Source organism: Chroicocephalus ridibundus, chromosome 11, assembly GCF_963924245.1.
Source record: "Chroicocephalus ridibundus chromosome 11, bChrRid1.1, whole genome shotgun sequence".
Taxonomy (NCBI): domain Eukaryota; kingdom Metazoa; phylum Chordata; class Aves; order Charadriiformes; family Laridae; genus Chroicocephalus; species Chroicocephalus ridibundus.
This window is the reverse complement of record NC_086294.1, coordinates 10,912,998-10,931,407: the sequence shown is the minus strand read 5'-3', so window position 1 is coordinate 10,931,407 and position 18,410 is coordinate 10,912,998. Positions and strand designations below refer to the sequence as shown.

At 43.2% G+C, this 18,410-nt stretch overlaps 1 protein-coding gene across 1 annotated transcript in view; it reads right to left on the bottom strand.

The window, feature by feature from the left end:
* Nucleotides 1-2,490: 2,490 nt before the first annotated feature.
* ERGIC1 (endoplasmic reticulum-golgi intermediate compartment 1) overlaps nt 2,491-18,410 on the bottom strand; it is a 59,719-nt gene continuing 43,799 nt past the window's right edge. The window contains exons 6-10 of the mRNA XM_063348832.1: nt 17,899-18,003; nt 13,365-13,425; nt 12,009-12,109; nt 9,143-9,265; nt 2,491-3,376 (exon numbers count right to left, since the gene is read on the bottom strand). Coding sequence (XP_063204902.1) covers nt 3,269-3,376; nt 9,143-9,265; nt 12,009-12,109; nt 13,365-13,425; nt 17,899-18,003 — 498 coding nt within the window. The 3' untranslated portion in view covers nt 2,491-3,268. The remainder of the gene's footprint in view (nt 3,377-9,142; nt 9,266-12,008; nt 12,110-13,364; nt 13,426-17,898; nt 18,004-18,410) is intronic.

Here is an 18,410-nt window from a genome sequence, read left to right as displayed (position 1 = left end):
CCAATTTTTTCTTACCATATTTCATTTTTTTTTTCTTAAAAGATAATCTTCAGCAGTCCACATACTGCCTAGAATATACCTAAGCTTTCTCCAGAGCTAAAAGTTCTAAGTCCACCACTGCAAAGCATCCTGTGCCACACGTTCTCACTCTATGATGGAGTGTAGCTTTAGAGGGACTTACTTAAACTGGAATACATAGAAGTTCTAAATATTTTACTTCCTACAGGGATTTCTTTCTTGGAAAACCACAAATACTTCTGTCAAAGAGTGAAGTCAGGAATATGGGTGAACGCTTACGATCAATGGTTTTCCTTCCACTATGGCTTGAAATCATTTTTGTTTGCATTGGTGTTTAAAAGCGTAACTAAGCTCACTTTGTCTCTAGAAAGTGTTTGAAAATAAAAGTGAAATCTAACAAGGTGTGTATGCGCGGGGCAGGGCTGCTGTAACAGTAACTACCTCGCGTTCACATTGGGAGAGATGAAGAGCAGATTCTTCTGTAAACACAGGATGCAGCATCATCACACGACCCACGCCAGCCACGTCTGAAGGCCAAGCTCACCACAACGTAGAGCAGACCCGGCAGGTAGCCGGGGCTTGGCAGTACTCAAAGGCTTAGACCTGGTTTAGAGAACTAAGGTGCGGACTGTTTCTTCTGCAGAGTTTTGTCAGAACTCGAGTACAATTTGGTTTCCACATCTAGCAAAAAAATGTGATTTATTAGGTTATTGCAGTGGACATTTTGGCAGAGAAAGCAGGCACAGTGAAGTACGCATCTGTTATTTCCAAAAAAAGCCAAACAATTTCACTGGTCTGATTTAGAGAACTGGCCTGGACTGCACAGAAGGCAGCGTTTAATTCAGACAGAAGATGGGGAGAAGGGCAGAAATAACACGGCACGGGACACAAGGAATCTGTGACCAGTTTTGCTCGTTTGTGTTGAAGAAATTGTACCAGGGAAGAAATGTGACAAAACTAACAGTACAATCCACCACGCTGCAAAGATCTTCCCTTGCACAGCTCAGGAGAAAGATGCACTGCTAAGGTATTAAAAATTACATCCTTGTAATCCACTGGGTTCACAAGCTGTGAGCAAAGACTCAACAAATTCAAGAGGAAAAACTAGGACATTTCTGCTGTAAACTTCAGCTGGTCACAGTGGATTAGAGGAAATCCTTCATCCAGCAAGAGAAGCAATTGCAATGGAAAATCCCGGCTCCCACCAGGCAGCCGCCACCATCCAGTGGGTACCGCTCCCGGGCACGCGGACGCACGCACTGAAATGAAGACAAGCATCTCATTTTCAAGTTGATTTTTGTAAATGGAAAAAAAAAAATGTATAAAATCTATCCATACATTAACAGATACAGGAAGTTACACAATCCAGTTTACACCTAAAGTAATAGCAATCAGTCCATAATAAGAACGGGGAAAAAATTCCAATGCTGTGATTTGTCCCAAGTCGCTACGGGGCAGAGGACCGCAGGGGGAGGGTGGCTGGCTGCTTCTTTTCGGTGTATGGATAAAACTGGCTACCTTCCCTACTTCCAAAGCAATGAGACAATTTCAACAGACATCTATTAGGAATACTTTTGAAATGCACCTGACTCTATCATTAACACTGAATATTCAAAGATTCATATTATTACAGCATAAAGTCTGGATACTTTTGCCTCCAGGGAAGGGCAGCGGGCAGTAGATAATATCCAAGAGAAATCCTGCACCCATCAGAATTTACAGCATTGATTGAGTTAAAAGATTTTTATTTTATTATTTTTTATCTTATGATTTTTATCCATCCTGGAACACTTAAAATTTGTGTATCCTCAGCTCAGACATTTACAAAGCATGCAGAGACTGTTACTACTCAAGGAACATCTAGGAGGCTATGGAAAATGCGCTGGTGGGTATTGGTCTAATTTTAGTGAACTCATGTCTACCATTACATGCAAGCCACACCTGGCAGTAGTTTTCCCCTCACGCCTCCATTTATTGGAGGCTGCAGAAGACAAGGCTTGAATGAATGGGCATGGAAGCTCAGGTACCACTTTAAGGAATAAAACTAAAAAAAAAAATCAACCTCCTAGCAGGGCCCAGCTTGTGGGAATGCCCGCCCTGCTACTGGTGTACCTGTGGGTGAACAGTGTCAGTCTAGGGCTCAGAGAAGATGCCTGACTGGATTTTAAAGGAAAAGGGAGGCACCTTAAACCCTGAAAAGACAGACTGCCTGTGTTTGACAGGTGTATTCAATGTACACACACAAAGCAAGACAGTAAGCTGTGCTCATCATCCACCCAGAAGACTGCACCATTTTTCTGAACACATAGAATATACAACCCCTTTTCAAAATAACAACAACAACAACAATAAAGCAGAAGTGCAGAATCCAGACTGTTGGGTGGTCTGTGTTTAAAAAACATAAGAAAGAATAAAAGCTAATGCTGTAAAGACAACTATTCCCTTTCAAAGCAAAGGCCACATAAAACTGTGTTGCTCAGTTTGGTTTTTACTTCATGCCACCTGTAAACACAAGACTGGATATTCAGTTTCTGGGAAGAAATGAAACCCCTTTTACATCCAGAGTAAAAGAAAGGCCCTCCACTGCCTGGATCACAGATTACCCAGGAAAAGGTAGCTGGGGGAAGGCTTCCTCTTCTTGTTTGCTCATTTCATTAGAAAGGTCTTATCTGGACAAAAGAGCTTTCAGTAAAAGCACACAACATTTCTTGATGTTACTTCTGCCCTCTGTGTCTAAAGTTTGCTATGGGGACTAACACTTTCCATTCCTCACCAACAGATACATCGCCTTTTTGGCACCATGAGTGGAATTTCTTCCTGATGTATAATTTTTCCTTATACAAAAGTCGATTGTCTAATCATGCAAATCCAACAGAATTCCAAAAAGTGCCACAAGACAGCTCAACTCTTTGCTATCTACTTCCTAGTTTGTACACTGCCATAGGAACCTCCCAGAGAACAGACTGTCATCCTTACTTAGATCTGACGGTGTATTTCATATACGGCATTTCAACCTCTCTTTCTGGGGGAGAGAGAATCGAAATCCACGCCCTGATTCCATTGATTTTTCACCCTCAGAGCTCTGAAATGCATGGACATTTCTTTGATTTGTTGAAGATGTCTTCACTGAACGGCCTGATTAGAGAAAGACTTATTGATTCAATCAAATAGAAAATAAAGACAAAAACACGTAGTGGTAGATCTCTCAATCTTCGCTCCTGTCCTTGGAGACTAGGGTAGAGTTTCACCACTACTGCATTTTCCCCAGCTGGATCTTCTTCCAGGCCTCTGATGCTGTGAAAATGCAGGAGTCGAGGATCCCAGCTACAGTAAATGTTCCTCCAATGATGGCACATATCTGAAACGTACAGAGAGAGGAAACAGGTTTGTCAGTGACGAGGGAAACTTTTACGCAGCTTGAAACTGCGAGGAAGGATATTATTTGCCTACTGCTGGAGCATTTTCTGGAAGCATACTAAGAACGGGGTAACAGTACTGGCGACGTAATTACATGACAATCATTCAGGAAAACCATTCCCTACAGTGGAATAACTTAGTGCTATCCTGAACTCATCACAGTCTGAGCCAATCGAAAATCCCAGCTGCTGAGAGCCTACAGCATGAATGCTGTTCCTTTCTGGGCTAAACTCCACCTAACAAAGCTTTCTAGAAGTTCTGTGTTGCTCATATCTTCCTACTACCGTTTTCTATTAAAAATACCACAGCCCTGTAGTCTTTTCCCTATTTCACAAGATACAGCATTTGCAAACAGGCAAAAGACACTTAAATAGGATGTGAAGGACAGTGACTAACAGAGGAACCCAGCTACCAGTGACACCTACAGCTAAGTCTGTCTAACACTTTCCATTACAAGGGCTGCTTGTAAAAGCACTGCCAACTTAACTCTCGGTGGGCCAAAGTTTTCCATGCACAATGTCTCGGGTTGAATTATTTAAACACCAGTAAAAGCACGTTATCATTTTCAAGAACAGAGTTAGGGAAAAAAATTAATCTCCTGATTAGCATAACAGCCTACTTCAGTTCTCAAGTGCTAGAAAAAAGCAAAAGTATTCTGACATGTCAAACCAAAGGTACCTTGGCTCGGAGCACCCAAAATCAGGGGGCATCAGTTACAGACTTTGCAACATGCTGCTTCAATCCCCTTATCTATGAAATGGGGACAACGCCAAACCTGCCTCCCAGGGAAACCACAATGGAAAACGCATTTGAAGGGTTCAATACCATGACAAGGGTCCTTGTGGAACGCACCCAGGACGGGGTTAATACAAACCACCTGCCAGTAACAAGGCAGCAGGCAAATGCCGTAGGATGGGAAGGAAGGCTGCCCACAGGGTGCCACCCCCACCCCACGGGCTGCACAAGGCTGGGTTCACATGGAAACTATGATACACAATAGTGTAACCTAATAACATTTAACAGCCAAGTTATAATTACACAGGACCTGGCATTTCCTAACTCCCACATTTTTTACTTCATAACTGTGATGTTCTTTTAATTTGGCCTTTTACATTGCGTAGGACTAGGTGGCTGTGAGAATAAGAGACACCGGGTCAGTGAGAAGGGGACAAGATACCGAGCTTATCTCCTGAGAAGGGCCTGCCTGGGAAAAGGGGGATTTTGCTGTGAGCTAGAAGCTGAGAGAGAGAGAGGGGAACCCAAAATCAGAAAGCCAATGTAGCAGGGTATCAGGGATGCGCAATACAACTGACGCCGAAGGGAACCAGTGCCACACTAGACCTATGGTGCCATGTCTCTTCTCCCACGCGCCCTACACCCCATGGGCAAAGTTACAGACAAAAGAGTAAGGTAACGGCAGCAGCGTTCCGCTCGGCAGGGAGTTAGCAGTGGCAACAGGGCAAACAGTTCATTAATGGTGAGCAAAGGCAGCAAAAAATAAAGCAGTCATTTCCATGCGTATTTATAACCGGGCTACATGCGTTCAGTGAGCTCAGTGAAATGCGGAGCTGCAGTAAACATGGCTTTTGCAGGACGGTTGGCATTCCGCAGATAAAGGATTCAAAAACCAGAGCACCGGCCTGAGGCAAAGTTAGTATTTTTAGGGGACAAGTCCGGCTCCTGCCCCCTGTGCCCCCCCCTCCTCGCTATCCCTCGGAGCATGACGCAGGGTGACTTTTCAGGGAAAATGACCGCAATGGAGTTGGGTTATTTCAGTCCACAGCAGCTCAGCTGACAGGAGATGTTACGCCGCAAACAACAGAAAACCCGTCCAACACTAAGATTTTGCATCATATGGTAGGAAAATCTGATTTCAGTGCAGCAGTGCAAGGGGGTGGGGAATAGAAAAAAAATATATATTCATCTGCACAGCTCTGTACTGCTGAGTGTCTATGAGTCACACACACCTGGCATTCGCTCGGAGCCTGCCTCCCAGCACGCACACAGCCCTCTTGTTTCGCTGCGACAAAAAAAAAAAAAAGGCAGCACCAGGGTTGGTCTCTAAGTCAGCACAGAAGCTGCACCACCGTGTTTCTCTGTCATCGCGGTTCTAATGTGTACGGAGCACTGCTCCTTAGCAGCACTGAAGGAAGTCGGGCATCATGCACTTATTTATATTTAATGGAGTTTTATACTGGGAACGATCTGCGTTTGGCTCCATGAGGTTAGTCTGACTCAGGCCCAACCATTAAAGGGGGAAGGAAAAGAAATGTTGAAGTGTAATAATGACAGCAGTGAGAGACCATGCAACGTGGGGTACACACAAGGGTTTTGAACAGAATACAATTATAGGATAGTGGCTGGGATGCAGGCTGAAGTCTAAAGGAAAACATGAGCGGATAGGTAAGAGGAGGCAAGGCCGCAAGCAAGATGGTAGAAAGGCAAATGTCAGATACATGACTGTGGACCTTAAAACCTGAAAATTACTTTTGAGGACAGAGGGGACCAATAGGAGTCCCGGGTAATTCCTAGTAAGGTAAGCTGCAGAATCCTACCCAGAGATTTCTGGCTGACCTGCATCACATCTTCTAGAACAACACTGTCTTGGTTTTAAAAATGCCATGGGATTGTGTCTCTGATATGGGTTGGTAACAGGTCCCATATCTGAAATAATTCTCCCTGCAACCATTCCATTTTCCACCCATTATTTCCAGTTTAATGTTTTTAATGCACCTAGAGGGCAGACGAGTCCTCTCACATCAGGAAAAAATTCTATTCTTTTCTTTGATTTTGAACGCTTCACCAGAACTTTGGCTTGTTTTCTGCCTCCTCTCCCCTCCCAGCCCCTAGACTGACCTCACGATAAAACCTTCTCTCAGTTTGGCTACTTACAGGAACTCATAAATTTTCAGCAATGAAACTTTTCTCCTTGCTCCATAACCTCAACCACGAGGCCATGAATAGCTTCTCTTTATGGGGAGATGCCTTGATTTGAAGCAGTACGGTTCAACAGGCAAAACCTACTGCGTTTAACGCTATGCCAAGTGTCTGTGGTTAACCCCACCAAATCCCTGGCAAATTCACAGCACAGTGACAGTGGCAGCACTGACCCACAGGCAGAGCTAAATCTTAGTTAGTACTGAATTTTTTCAAGTGTGACACGTAAAGTAAAATCTATGCTAAGCCAATGCCTTTTGTCCTGCACAGGAAGCATCTCTCACATGGTACAGAAAATTAGGATAATTCTTCATGCCACAAAAACCCAAGGAGCAGGCACAAGTTAGAGTGGGTCTGCTGGGAACACAGAAGACCTGTGAACCCTGCTATGGTGCTACAATGCTGCTCTCAGCGGCACTTAAGTTTTTTGGGCTAAACTCATTACTAACAAAGAGCATCAGATAATCTTCCCAGCAGCAGAATGAGATTCCTTTGGCTCCCTGCTGAACAGCCAACACCCCCCCTCTCACCTGATCTCTCCACATGGGATCATCCCTCCACAGTGCATCCTTTCCTCCAACATCGACACTGTTTCCCCCCTAATGTCCTTTTCAAGCCCACAGGATCCTCCCCCATCCCCAGGACACATTTAAATTTACTGAAAACCACACGGGTGCCCTACTAAACAATCTGCTCACTAAAAGGATTCATAGGTGACCCCCCTGCCCCAGAGACCCTCTTGTGGTTTTTAAATCAAGCAGCTGCTGCTCAGAAAAATCTGATGTTTTCCATGGCCAGCTTCATTCGGCAATGACTCCAGATGCCCCAGCACAATCTCTGTCTGGACCTCAGCCCAGTGCTGATCATCACTAACTGGTCTCCAGAGCAACTGTGATGCAAAAGGCCGCCCTGGAGATACAGGAAGGGGCTAAAGCAGTGGAAAGGACAACGGAACAGATCAAGTCATCAGAACAGGGAAAGGAAACCTAGGACAAAAGGTGTTTTGATCCTCTGCAGTGCTGCTTCCCTCCTCCAACCTTTTCAATGCCACCTTGAACGCTGTAAAGCTTTACGTGTAGCCAAGGCTGCCCTACTGTAAAACATTCCTAGCCTAAATAAGAGCAAAAGCAGGTCATCTGTACCAGGGCCAGATGGTCCGAACTGATAGCCACGATACGGCATCTATAACAAGGATCTGCCTCTAAGTCAGCCACGTCTGATAAGGGTCTGTCACACCTGGGTGACGTACTGTGTAACGGCTACTGCAGGCATCAGGGCCACCCACATGGCTCTACAGGAAGGACGTTCAATTGGAATGGCCCCGAGTGAGCTGCTTCAGGCTACATCCATTTATAAGACCAAACAAAGTAGACAAAAAATCAAATTGTAACACTCTTCTTCAGCAGTCTAGCAGCCAGCACATGCCTGGATAACTTTACAGACAGGATGGAGCAGAATTCTAGCTGGGGCCATCTCAAATCCAAAAGGTCATTGTGGCAACCAGTGAGGAAAGCCTCTACTGTGGACTCCTTGTGTAAACTCCGAAGCACGGTATCAAATTCAATGAAGATCCTATTTATATGAATGCAGTGGCATAACAGCAGTAAATCAACGCTAGCAACGGACATGCCAAAGAATAATGGCAGCTATCAATCATTTCCAAACGCTATTTCCTGTTAAAAATACCTCCACACCCTCACCCCCAACAAGGTGTGTAAGAAACCTATGAAAGCATATTGTTAGGGAAAGTAGAGGCAGTATGAAATGCCAAGTCATAAAATGCTGATGTTTGACCTTTTTTACGATTATGTTTCGAAATCAAACAGACGTGCTAAGAAGCGAAGGTCTTAAACCACGACATTCAGATTTTACTTCAAGTCCCTTTCTCTTGTGTATCCTAGAGATCACGCGCATTTCTAAAGTTAAGTGAGGGAACTTGGTGTTTATCAGAAGCTGTAAAATCAAAATCTTTAGGTGCAGCACAGCCACACTCTTTTATGTTACTTCAAATTAAAATATTCAAACAGTTTAAAAATCAAAATCCAAGGTCTTCATTCCAGCCAATTTATCAACTATTTCACATTCTACCATGCCTCACTGGCACAGCAGACTGTAGCTTAAATTTTAAGCCAGCTCCCTCTGGACACATTTTCTTAAGTTCTGGAAGATCTTTAAATAGCTTTTTGCCTAACTAGCGGTTTGGACAGTACAGCTTTGTTACAGATGCTGAGATCAGTACTGCAGGATGTTATCTGGATAGATCAAAACATAACTTGTCAGGAAAACACCTCTGGAATTTGATAATGCAGCTCTTCTCCACTACTACCCAGGAGTAAATGCCTGGAATTGGCAAACCTGTATTAAGTCAAACAGCAGCACTGAGTAAAACAACTGCCCTGCGTTCTCTGCAAGTTAGATCTCATCATTAGAGAGACGGTTTATTGCAGCATGCTCTACTGCATACCGCACTAGCTTTACTTCCAAGTTTCTGACATGCTGCAATAGTGCCCATCCTGCCTAGACAGAGCCTGGCACTTCTGGAAGAGGATAATTTTCTTTCTTCTTGTGCCTAGCTATTAAATCAAATTGTCAGAGCGTAGGGCTTACCAGTTACCTCATTTAAACTTCAGTACAATTGCGGTGATGTACTGCTTTATTTCAATCATGTCACAACGCTCTGAAGCAGAAACTCAATTCTTCTGGACAAGAAAGGCTCAGAAGAGAAATGAAATGCAGGAGAAAGGGGAATTAGAAGTTTAGAGTAACTCACCGATGTGATAAACCTGTACAAAGGCTGTCGCCTCTCTGTGTATTTCACTGTGATGGGGCTCAAATCGTAACGAAACCAGATAGCTGGGATAATGCGGCCAGTGTGACTGTAGGCTACATACTCCTAGAAAAGAAAATGGGGGGAAAATGGCAGAAAATGTGAGCAATTTCATTTCAGATTTCAGAGCAATAAAACTGCTTCTGTGGATCTGGCCCTTACTCCACTGTTTTTGTACTAATGATCAGACTGAAAGAAGCAAACAGTTAATTCATGTATGACTGCCCACCCCCACCCTTATCAAATAGGAAAATAAGTTCTTTACAGTCTGACAATGATACAGCTGGGAACAGAGAGTGACGGTGCTTACTCTCACCTTCATTCAAAGTTACAGAAGTAAACAGAAAAGCCGTCATTGATTTCTCTAGCTTAGATCTGCTCTATTAAATACAAGCAGTCGCTAAGTGGTTGCAGGTGAAGTTTTTGTAGTGCCAGTATGTAAGTCGTATACTGGGATATTCATCAAACAAATGGAATTTAGTTTGCAAGAACCTGAAAATCCCTTCTTGTCCATGCACTCAGCACAGCAAGCAGCAGCTCCCCTCTGTAAGGCCCCCCTTGCACTGGGACCAACAATGTGAATGCTTTGCCCACTCAGTACGAATCTCGTAGAACCATGTTTAAACCATGTTTAAAAAATCATGCTGAAAGCCAAAATGAAACTGTATTCAGAAAAATATTGGCAAAGATTCAAAAAATAATCCAAGCTAGTTCGGGAGAGACCTCTTCAAATTGCCAGTGATAATCGTCTCTAATCCATTTCTTTAATAACAGGTACAGTGCAATCAATCAGCCACAGGACAACACCCCAACAAGACATACTGCACAATGCCAACGTCGAACAGATCCTAACATCAACTTAGTATCAAAAGTCACATCTTTTTGAGCCGATATTTTTTCTGTGCTCTCAGTGGGAATATATATCAATTTTCAAGGATCAGGACATTTATCTTGACAGACTGAAGAAAAATCAAAGAAAAGCAGGCTGGGGACTCAGCAATCCGATGAGAGCCACCAGCACCAGCCTGGCACACAATGCCTCCTTACCCACCTGCTCTTCCCTTCTTTAGCCCTATGACATGCCTGCCAACTCAGATGACCTCTTCTGTTTTAATTTTCCTTCACACAGAGGCAAAGACAAACTCAAATACTTTGGAAAGATGAAGAAAGAACAAGGGAGAGGCTACCCACGAGAATGATACCAAAAAGATAATTTTACTCTCTGTGAGCTCAGAGGGAGCTAGTGAAACAGCGTCTATCTCCTTCACTAATTTCACATAAATCCCAAATTTCCCTCTATTTAGTTTTTTTTTTTCCATGGATGACAAGAGAAGCGGAAAGCAGCTGAAGTCCCTAGTCATAACACTTTCAGGGCTCTTACTGCAGAAGTTCTGCAGCGTATCTTGGGACAGTGGCTATCTGGGGAACTGAGGAAACAGAGGGCCTAGGAGGTAAAAGGGGAGGGGAGACAGACAGTCCACACTTAAGACTCTACTCATCTCTTCATACTAGCCAATCTGTGCCAGACTATTCCAATGGCTTCCAATTTCTGTTTCCTACTGATCAGTACGGGAATCAGGGACTAAAGCACCGACAAAAGAATTTTTATTTTTAATGAGAAGAAAACGCCGAGGCAGCACTGTTTCTCTGCACTTCAGTTTTGATAGAACTGACATCATTTTTCCCTTCCTCTCCCCTTTTCCCCACCAGTAAGCCAGCCCTAATGAGTCAGCCTTGGCTGAATGCCCCAATTTGCAACCATGCTCACAGAAGTGTCAAAAGCTCCTGCTGTCTATTTTCCAAATTACTTTCAGAACTTGCGTCGCAAGAGTCTTATCAGAACAACAGTTGTGACATTAAGCAGAACAAATACATTGTAATCTGAACAGAGGGAGACATCCAAATCATTGGGACACACTGTACAAGCAAGCCCAAAAGTCACTAGACAGGAACGTTAATCTCAGAACTAGTCCATGACAGTGCGTATTTGATTCTCAGTTATGGCAAACTAGGAGTAATTAGATATTATAAAGTGATTCTGTACTTTCACTTAGCACCTGACTGGCAAATCGCTTTCAATTGAAAGAGGCTTTTTACCTTAAAAAATAAATAGGGTCTTTTTAAGTTCAGTACATTGTATTATTAAAATACAAATATCTTCACATTTAATGTAAACTAATTTAAGAATTAAAAAGTCGCCAATAACTATCATAATCCACTACAATAAAGTAGGCACTGTGAAATAGCCAACCAGTACATATTTGCTGATGCAGATTCAGTGGCTTAATATCTGAAATCAACATGTGTAAAAAGCTAAAAACTCTCCTAACTTATTTGTCTGATACATGCATCACAATTGAGACTGTTTTATTAATAAAACCATAAGTAAGTGCTCTTTTGCACGTTCAGTTGAACTGCAATTTCCATCCAGATGCATCTTGACACAAACCACAAGAACTTCTGCAGCTCGTAAAAACCTTCCACACAATTTATAGAAATCTAGATCAGTTAAAGTGACGTATAGGGGTAGGAATACCTTTCTCTAGAATAAAAACAATACCACCACCTGCTCTGACAAGCCCTGACAACCCCAACCCTGGTAAATGCCAGCACCAGGAGCAATGGGAAGGCCTACTCTGAAGAGCTTCAATTCCTCCTTCTCCCAGCAGAGGCTACTGCTCACCTACAAACCAATGCTCATGGCTGCAGAGCAGAGGAGCAAGAGGGAGGAGGAATGATGACTGAAGATCCTCCATGCATCCACTGGGCTGCAATGGGGAGCTTCTCTGAGAACTACTTGCTTCTTTACCTTATTTGCTACAGTATATTGGTATGAGTATCGCTGCTTGCCGCTCATGTCTTCATACACCGTCGGGACTATCTTCAATATGTAATCATGAGATGCAAGAGCTGCGGCCAGGAAAGGGAAGGAAAGTATAAGTTAGCATTCACAGAAAGGAAGCACAACCTACATAACATTTCAAAGTTAAGTGTGTGCGAAATAAACTAAAACAAGTCACGTCACAAAAAGGGTATGTCCCTCCTCTTTATCTCAGATTCTGTGACAAAGTGACAATTTCACATCCTACATTTATGTCCTTTGTACAAAACTTTGTAAGGCACTCAGGTGACGCCAGAACCTGCACACCATTCTAAGACTTCTGTAGCACCACGACCCACAGAGATCAGTTTGTGTCACTTGAACCTTCCTAACTGCTTGCAGGTATAAATGGTAGGACTTATCAGCACCACAAAAAGCTGTCCTGGATAAATCAAGAACGAGCTAAGGTTAGAGCTGCAGCTCACTGAGCTGCTTTTGACAGAAAGCGCTGAGGTATCACAACCTGTGTAGTCCCTTTTCTTGTGTACCCATGTTTGTTTCTTTCTTTCTTTCTCTCTCTCTTTCTTTCTCTCTCTCTTTCTCCTTCCTTCTCCTACAACTGCTTAACAATTATTAATCCAATTTTTTTCATGATTTAAATGGCTTGGGCCATTTTTTGTGTCTTCTGAAACAGTTCTAAACTAGAATTCTAAATGATTTCTCTGCAGGATCCTTTGACAAAGTGTAACACAATGACGTTTGGCTCCTGGAGAGGAAAAAAAAAAAAAAACAAACACAACCACAATTGTCTAGCTTCAGGAACAACTATAGAAATTTTGTTCCAAGAAGTGGACAAGAATGATATCCTGCGGGAGCCTGAACACTTGAAGAAGAAAAACTGTGCTGAATTGTAGCATGCACTGGAAATTACTTTTTGTGTTGCTGGTCATAAAGAAGGGCAATGAAAGTGTCTATCCTTCCAGCCACAGGGTAGAACTTAAGGTAAGAGCTAACTTGCAACACGAGAACAAGGAAAAGTTCTGCTGGTGGTGACAGCAGCTAAGGCAAGCTATAGGAATAGGATATGGATAAAAAGCTCAGTAACTCTGAGTTTGTCATAATAGAGCTGGAGACAATGTCCAGGTTGCAGAAGGGCTGCAAAGGACCTTTTGGGCTAAGACTTCTCTATGGTACTGGAGAAAATGGAAATGTCAGTCAGCAATGTCGAGATGATTTTGGTTAGAGAGGCAGATTAAAGACTTCTAGATACACCAGTGTTGCATGAATGGGCCTGTTTTCCCTCTTGCAGAGTGGCTAAAACCTGTAATCACCAAGAATACATACGATTTGAGCTGAGTTTGTCTGCTCCCTCCAAGGCATTGAATGCTCCATGAACGTTATGGACCTGGAAAGCAAAAAGACATATGAAGGAATTATGCTCTGACTTGGTACGCTTGACCTTTGCTTCCCTATCCTATCCTGTAACGAGGAGATCAGCCTGATTCAACCTTTCCGAAAACAAAGCTGCAACCCAATAAAAGATGACTTGAAATATCTTTCAGTGACCATCACCACAGAGGCTGGTTCCAAGTAAAAAATTTGATTTCACAACGTCTTACAAGATGAAACTCCTAAACCACTCCAAAGCTAAAGGAATTGCAGTTGGAAGAGGCCAGTTGTGAAATTTCATTGTGAGGTATTTCCTAAGAAATAGTTAGCTTTGCATAGTTAACTGTGAAATTCATTTATCAGGCTGAAAGGGAAATAAATGGGAGTCAAATTCTGCTAAAAACTCAAGAGTTCTCTTGTAAAGGCAGCTCAGGCCAGAGCAGTTGGGCTTGTACCGCTTTAAGTCATCAGCCCAGCTTTCACACCACATACACTATGACCTTGGAGGTGGAGAGGACACATGCCAACGCTGCCATCCATTCAGCTTTTCCTGCAGCTGGTCCCAGGCATGCAAGTATCTGTTTGCCCAGAATAACAGGATTTCCATCCCATGCCTTCCACATACTATGATCTGGAGTCTGATGTCCACCAACAGAATAATCAGTTTGTGAACTCTCTAGACAGGGAAAACCCCACCGCAACAGCTGTAGATCAGAGGTTGCATCATTCACATAATGTACAGTAAGCTATACAGAACAGACAAGTAACTCCACAACCTAGAAATTCCTGACCTTAAGCCAGACAACAGGGAAGAAGAGTTTGGAAGAAGTATTTGGTCAGTGGTGTGACCAAGTTTCACCTCACTAACAGGGCAATGCAATCTCCTTCCCAGACCCTCTCAACAACCGATAGCATGTGGATGTATTTGTCTCATCCTAATGGCTGTTTCCGTATTCTGAATGCTACAGAGTTGATGACGATTTGGAGGAAATAGCAACTGAACCTGTTTCTCTCCTGAGAAAGGAAATTCTAGAGAAACAAAATGATCAGAAAGTTCGACTCAACTGGCAAGATGCTGGTAAGAAGCACAGAGCAAAAGCAGCAGCTGAACCTTCTACAGTGCCTTTCAAATATTTTACACAACAGCAACCATTTCTGAACTACACATGCAGACTGTACATATTCTTTATTTTCTTTTTAAAAAGCATACAAAGAAAGAGGAGCCCCTGGACTGAGCTACAGTATTATGTTCTATTCGTGACACAGCTGAGAAGTAAGTCTCGTAGCATATCTGGGCCAGAGACTTTAAGGTCCACTTCAAACACTAACAGTAAATATTAGAGTGGTTACACTCAGCAAACAACTGTATCTATCTGTCCTGTGAGGTACCTGTATATTTGGACTTACATTCTTGTCCTTGCCTCCCCAGCATCCACATTTCTGTTTATATGTAAAAGTTGTCTGCTCTGCATCTCTCTACACGGTGAGTTTGCAAACTGCGACTTACAGAGCTTCCACACAGACAAAGCCACCAGGCATCTCCTCAACTGCCAGTTTCTGTGCCATCAGGTCCTTTGGTGCATCTGCCTCTCTTGTCTTTGCAACACGGATGGCATTTGTAACTCCCAGTCTGATGTTTTACCACAATTTTCCTTGTGGAATATTCTGGACTCTCATTACAATACTCGCTGTCCATAGACTGCTAATTAATCTCTGCTCTACAAAGTGCACAGGTGTGTTCCTTGGGGGAACATACTTGTTTGTACCTTGTTAAGTACCTGGAGGGACTTCAACAGGGAGTAAGCTTTTGGCCACGGTAACAAAATTGCTTTGCAACAGAGAACTTAAGCAAGCCTGTTTAGCCAGATGCTCTCAAGACTGTCCTGCACTACCAAGGCCAAATCTAGTGCTTGGAGTAGTGGCACAGGAGGCTAGCCAGTGGTTTAACAGTGCCAACATTTTATTCTCCTGCCAACATGGACCTCAAAAAGATGCCTGCCAGGACCTTGAACACTCTAGGTTTTAACCTCTACAAACACATGCAAAAACATATTGTTTGACCTGTTGGAGTGTGTCCAGAGGAGGGCCACAAAGATGATCAGAGGGCTGGAGCACCTCTCCTATGAAGACAGGCTGAGAGAGTTGGGGTTGTTCAGCCTGGAGAAAAGAAGGTTCTGGGGAGACCTTATAGCCGCCTTCTAGTACTGAGAGGGGGCCTGTAAGAAAGCTGGAGAGGGACTCTTTATCAGGAGTGTAGCGATAGGACAAGGGGTAATGGTTATAAACTGAAAGAGGGGAGATTTAGATTAGATATCAGGAAGAAATTCTTTACTGTCAGGGTGGTGAAACACTGGAACAGGTTGCCCAGAGAAGCTGTGGCTGTCCCATCCCTGGAGGTGTTCAAGGCCAGGTTGGATGGGGCTTTGAGCAGCCCGGTCTAGTGGGAGGTGTCCCTGCCCAGGGCAGGGGTTTTGGAACTAGATGATCTTTAAGGTACCTTCCAACCTAAACCATTCTATGATTCTATGATATATAACTGGACATATAACTCAGGCAGAGTCCAACAGCAGGCTAAAATAACTTCCAACCTCACAAATCCCAAGGGAACACAAGACCTCTCACAAAGTTAATGATGTTGAATAATCCCAGTTTTATCTAGCACTCAAGAGAATTCTATGATTAAAAATGTGTAATCTCCTACTTTCCACATATCTGTCTCTGCTTGGTTACCTGACATACAAGAACTTGAATTTTGGTCTCATCTACACGAGGGAAAGATCTACAAAAAGTCTGACACTATTGTGCATGAACTACTGTTGAAGAACTGAAGCTCATTCATTGCCAGACGAGGTTTAAACCTTTATTTCAAATAGACTGTTTTTCTGGAAAACACAGCATGTACCTTAGTGGATCATTCTGGCAAAGTTGGTAACGACCTACAAAGAACTAACTCCCAGCACATGACACAAGCGAATGAGAAGTTCCTCACCCTCTTTAAGAAATATGAGCATATATTACATCAAAGCAGGCGGAGACAACCCAAAATATTCAAAGGTGTTTCTAGATAGATGTAAAGGCTCTCCTTACTTGCTGACTCTCTACGCTGCTTGCTGAGTCTTGGTAGCACCTGTTTAGTGAACATATCCTTCTTTAATTTGTGCTGTTGAACTCATGTTTGCCTACAGGATCAGCAGCACCTACATGCTCCATTCTTGTGTATGGAGATGATGAGTAGTTATTTTGAACTTTGAAAATACTAATCAGAACTTGTCCAAATCAGGAGCCAACTACATGTTTGCTAGACAGGTTTCTCACCACCAGAACTGAAGACGCTTGCTCCTCTGCTCCCAACTGTCCAGGCTTCTCATCTCATTCATGCTGATTCGCACTTCAGTTCCATTACTCAAAGACTCCATGATAAAACAATGGGAACGCTACCTTCGAGCACTGATTTCCCACGCAAACTGCAGAACTCTCTATTAGCACTTACCTAATATTTTTCATAATCTCAGTGTGCTTTACAGACATTAAGCCAAGCTTATTTATATGCTAATATTTCAGCGTTCCCACACAAGATATTTCCTAAAAGAAGCCGGGAGCAGAATCAGAAGACTACAAAGCAACGCTTAGACTTGTTAGCATGAAAAAGGGTTTTGGAAGTGGGTGTACAAGAAGCAGACTAATGAGACGTCTGTGCTGAGGAAAGAAGATTACAGAGAGACTATGGGTAAGCAATGTTTAGGGTGAGTCGCAAACTGGGTGTGCACATATATAACTCCCACCTATGATGCTTGCTCCTTGGAAGTAGGCTAGAGAAGTGCTGTAATCTGTCCTTATTGAGAAATCAGGAATTATTACATAACTTGCAACACCTGGTGAAACTCTATCGACTGGGCAAGTGCACACATTCAGCTTCTTCCCAGCAGGAAACTGGCAGTTCTAAGTCCAACTTGTGTTTCATAGAACAAATTTGACTAATAAGTGTCTGCTATACAAGTACAGTGAAATGAAAATTAAAAAGAACTTAACTGGTGCCATGGTAAAGACAGTAGTGAGCACGCATCTTCCCTTAGTGTACTCACTGCTCCTCTGCAAAGGCAGTCAAGATATTTGCTGTATTAATACTGAAAACAGTACTGTACAGTAATGTAGGATTTTGCAAAGCCAGGAATCCCCATTTCTACTCCCTGCAGGAAGATAGCCATGTGGTTTTACAAAAGCACTTTCAGTTTCAGATGGAAACAGCAAAGTTACTCTATGACTGAACACTACTCCCTCCTGAAGTGGTGGTGTGCAAGGAGTTTGTGAGCTCTTCCGGACTGAGTGTACACTGCATGAATGCAAGAGATGGGCTTGCCTACCCAGGCAGTCCTTTATCATGTCCTCCCCACACTGTGCATGGCCCTTCCATACCAAAGTGTCTAATATTAAAGTCACTCATTGCATTCATTCCCCTAGAGCCAGGGAATTTTCAGGGAAGAGAGCTCACCTGTAACTTGTCCCCAAATGAGAGCTTGTGGATGACGTGAGTCATGTCAGGATTCTGAGGCTGCGCAGTGGCACTATGCGTTGACACGTGAAAGTTACCAGGGACCTAAAATTAGTCAAGACAGGGAAGACAGGATTTCACATTTTATCCCTCAAGGCATTGCTAGGCTCTGCGATATGAAGCAGAAATGCCTGCATCCATCCAGCCTGGCAGGCTGTATCTACTTAGCAGTGGACAACCTCTGGCATGTCAGAGAAAGGCTCTGAAATACCTTCCTGCACTTGACTTGACCAACACCACCATACTGCATAGGGAGCGGAGATCGGTTACATCCCACAGCCCAAGAGTCTGGCACCCTCACATCGCTTCTGCTGCTGACTAGGAGGTGATGAGTGGATCACTCCCAACTTTAGGTATTCCTAACACTTAAGGCTATGTCTTTCATCCCTATTTAAATAAGATTCATGTCTCTGACAGGCATCAAACAGTTGCTTAATGTTTTACTCCCACAT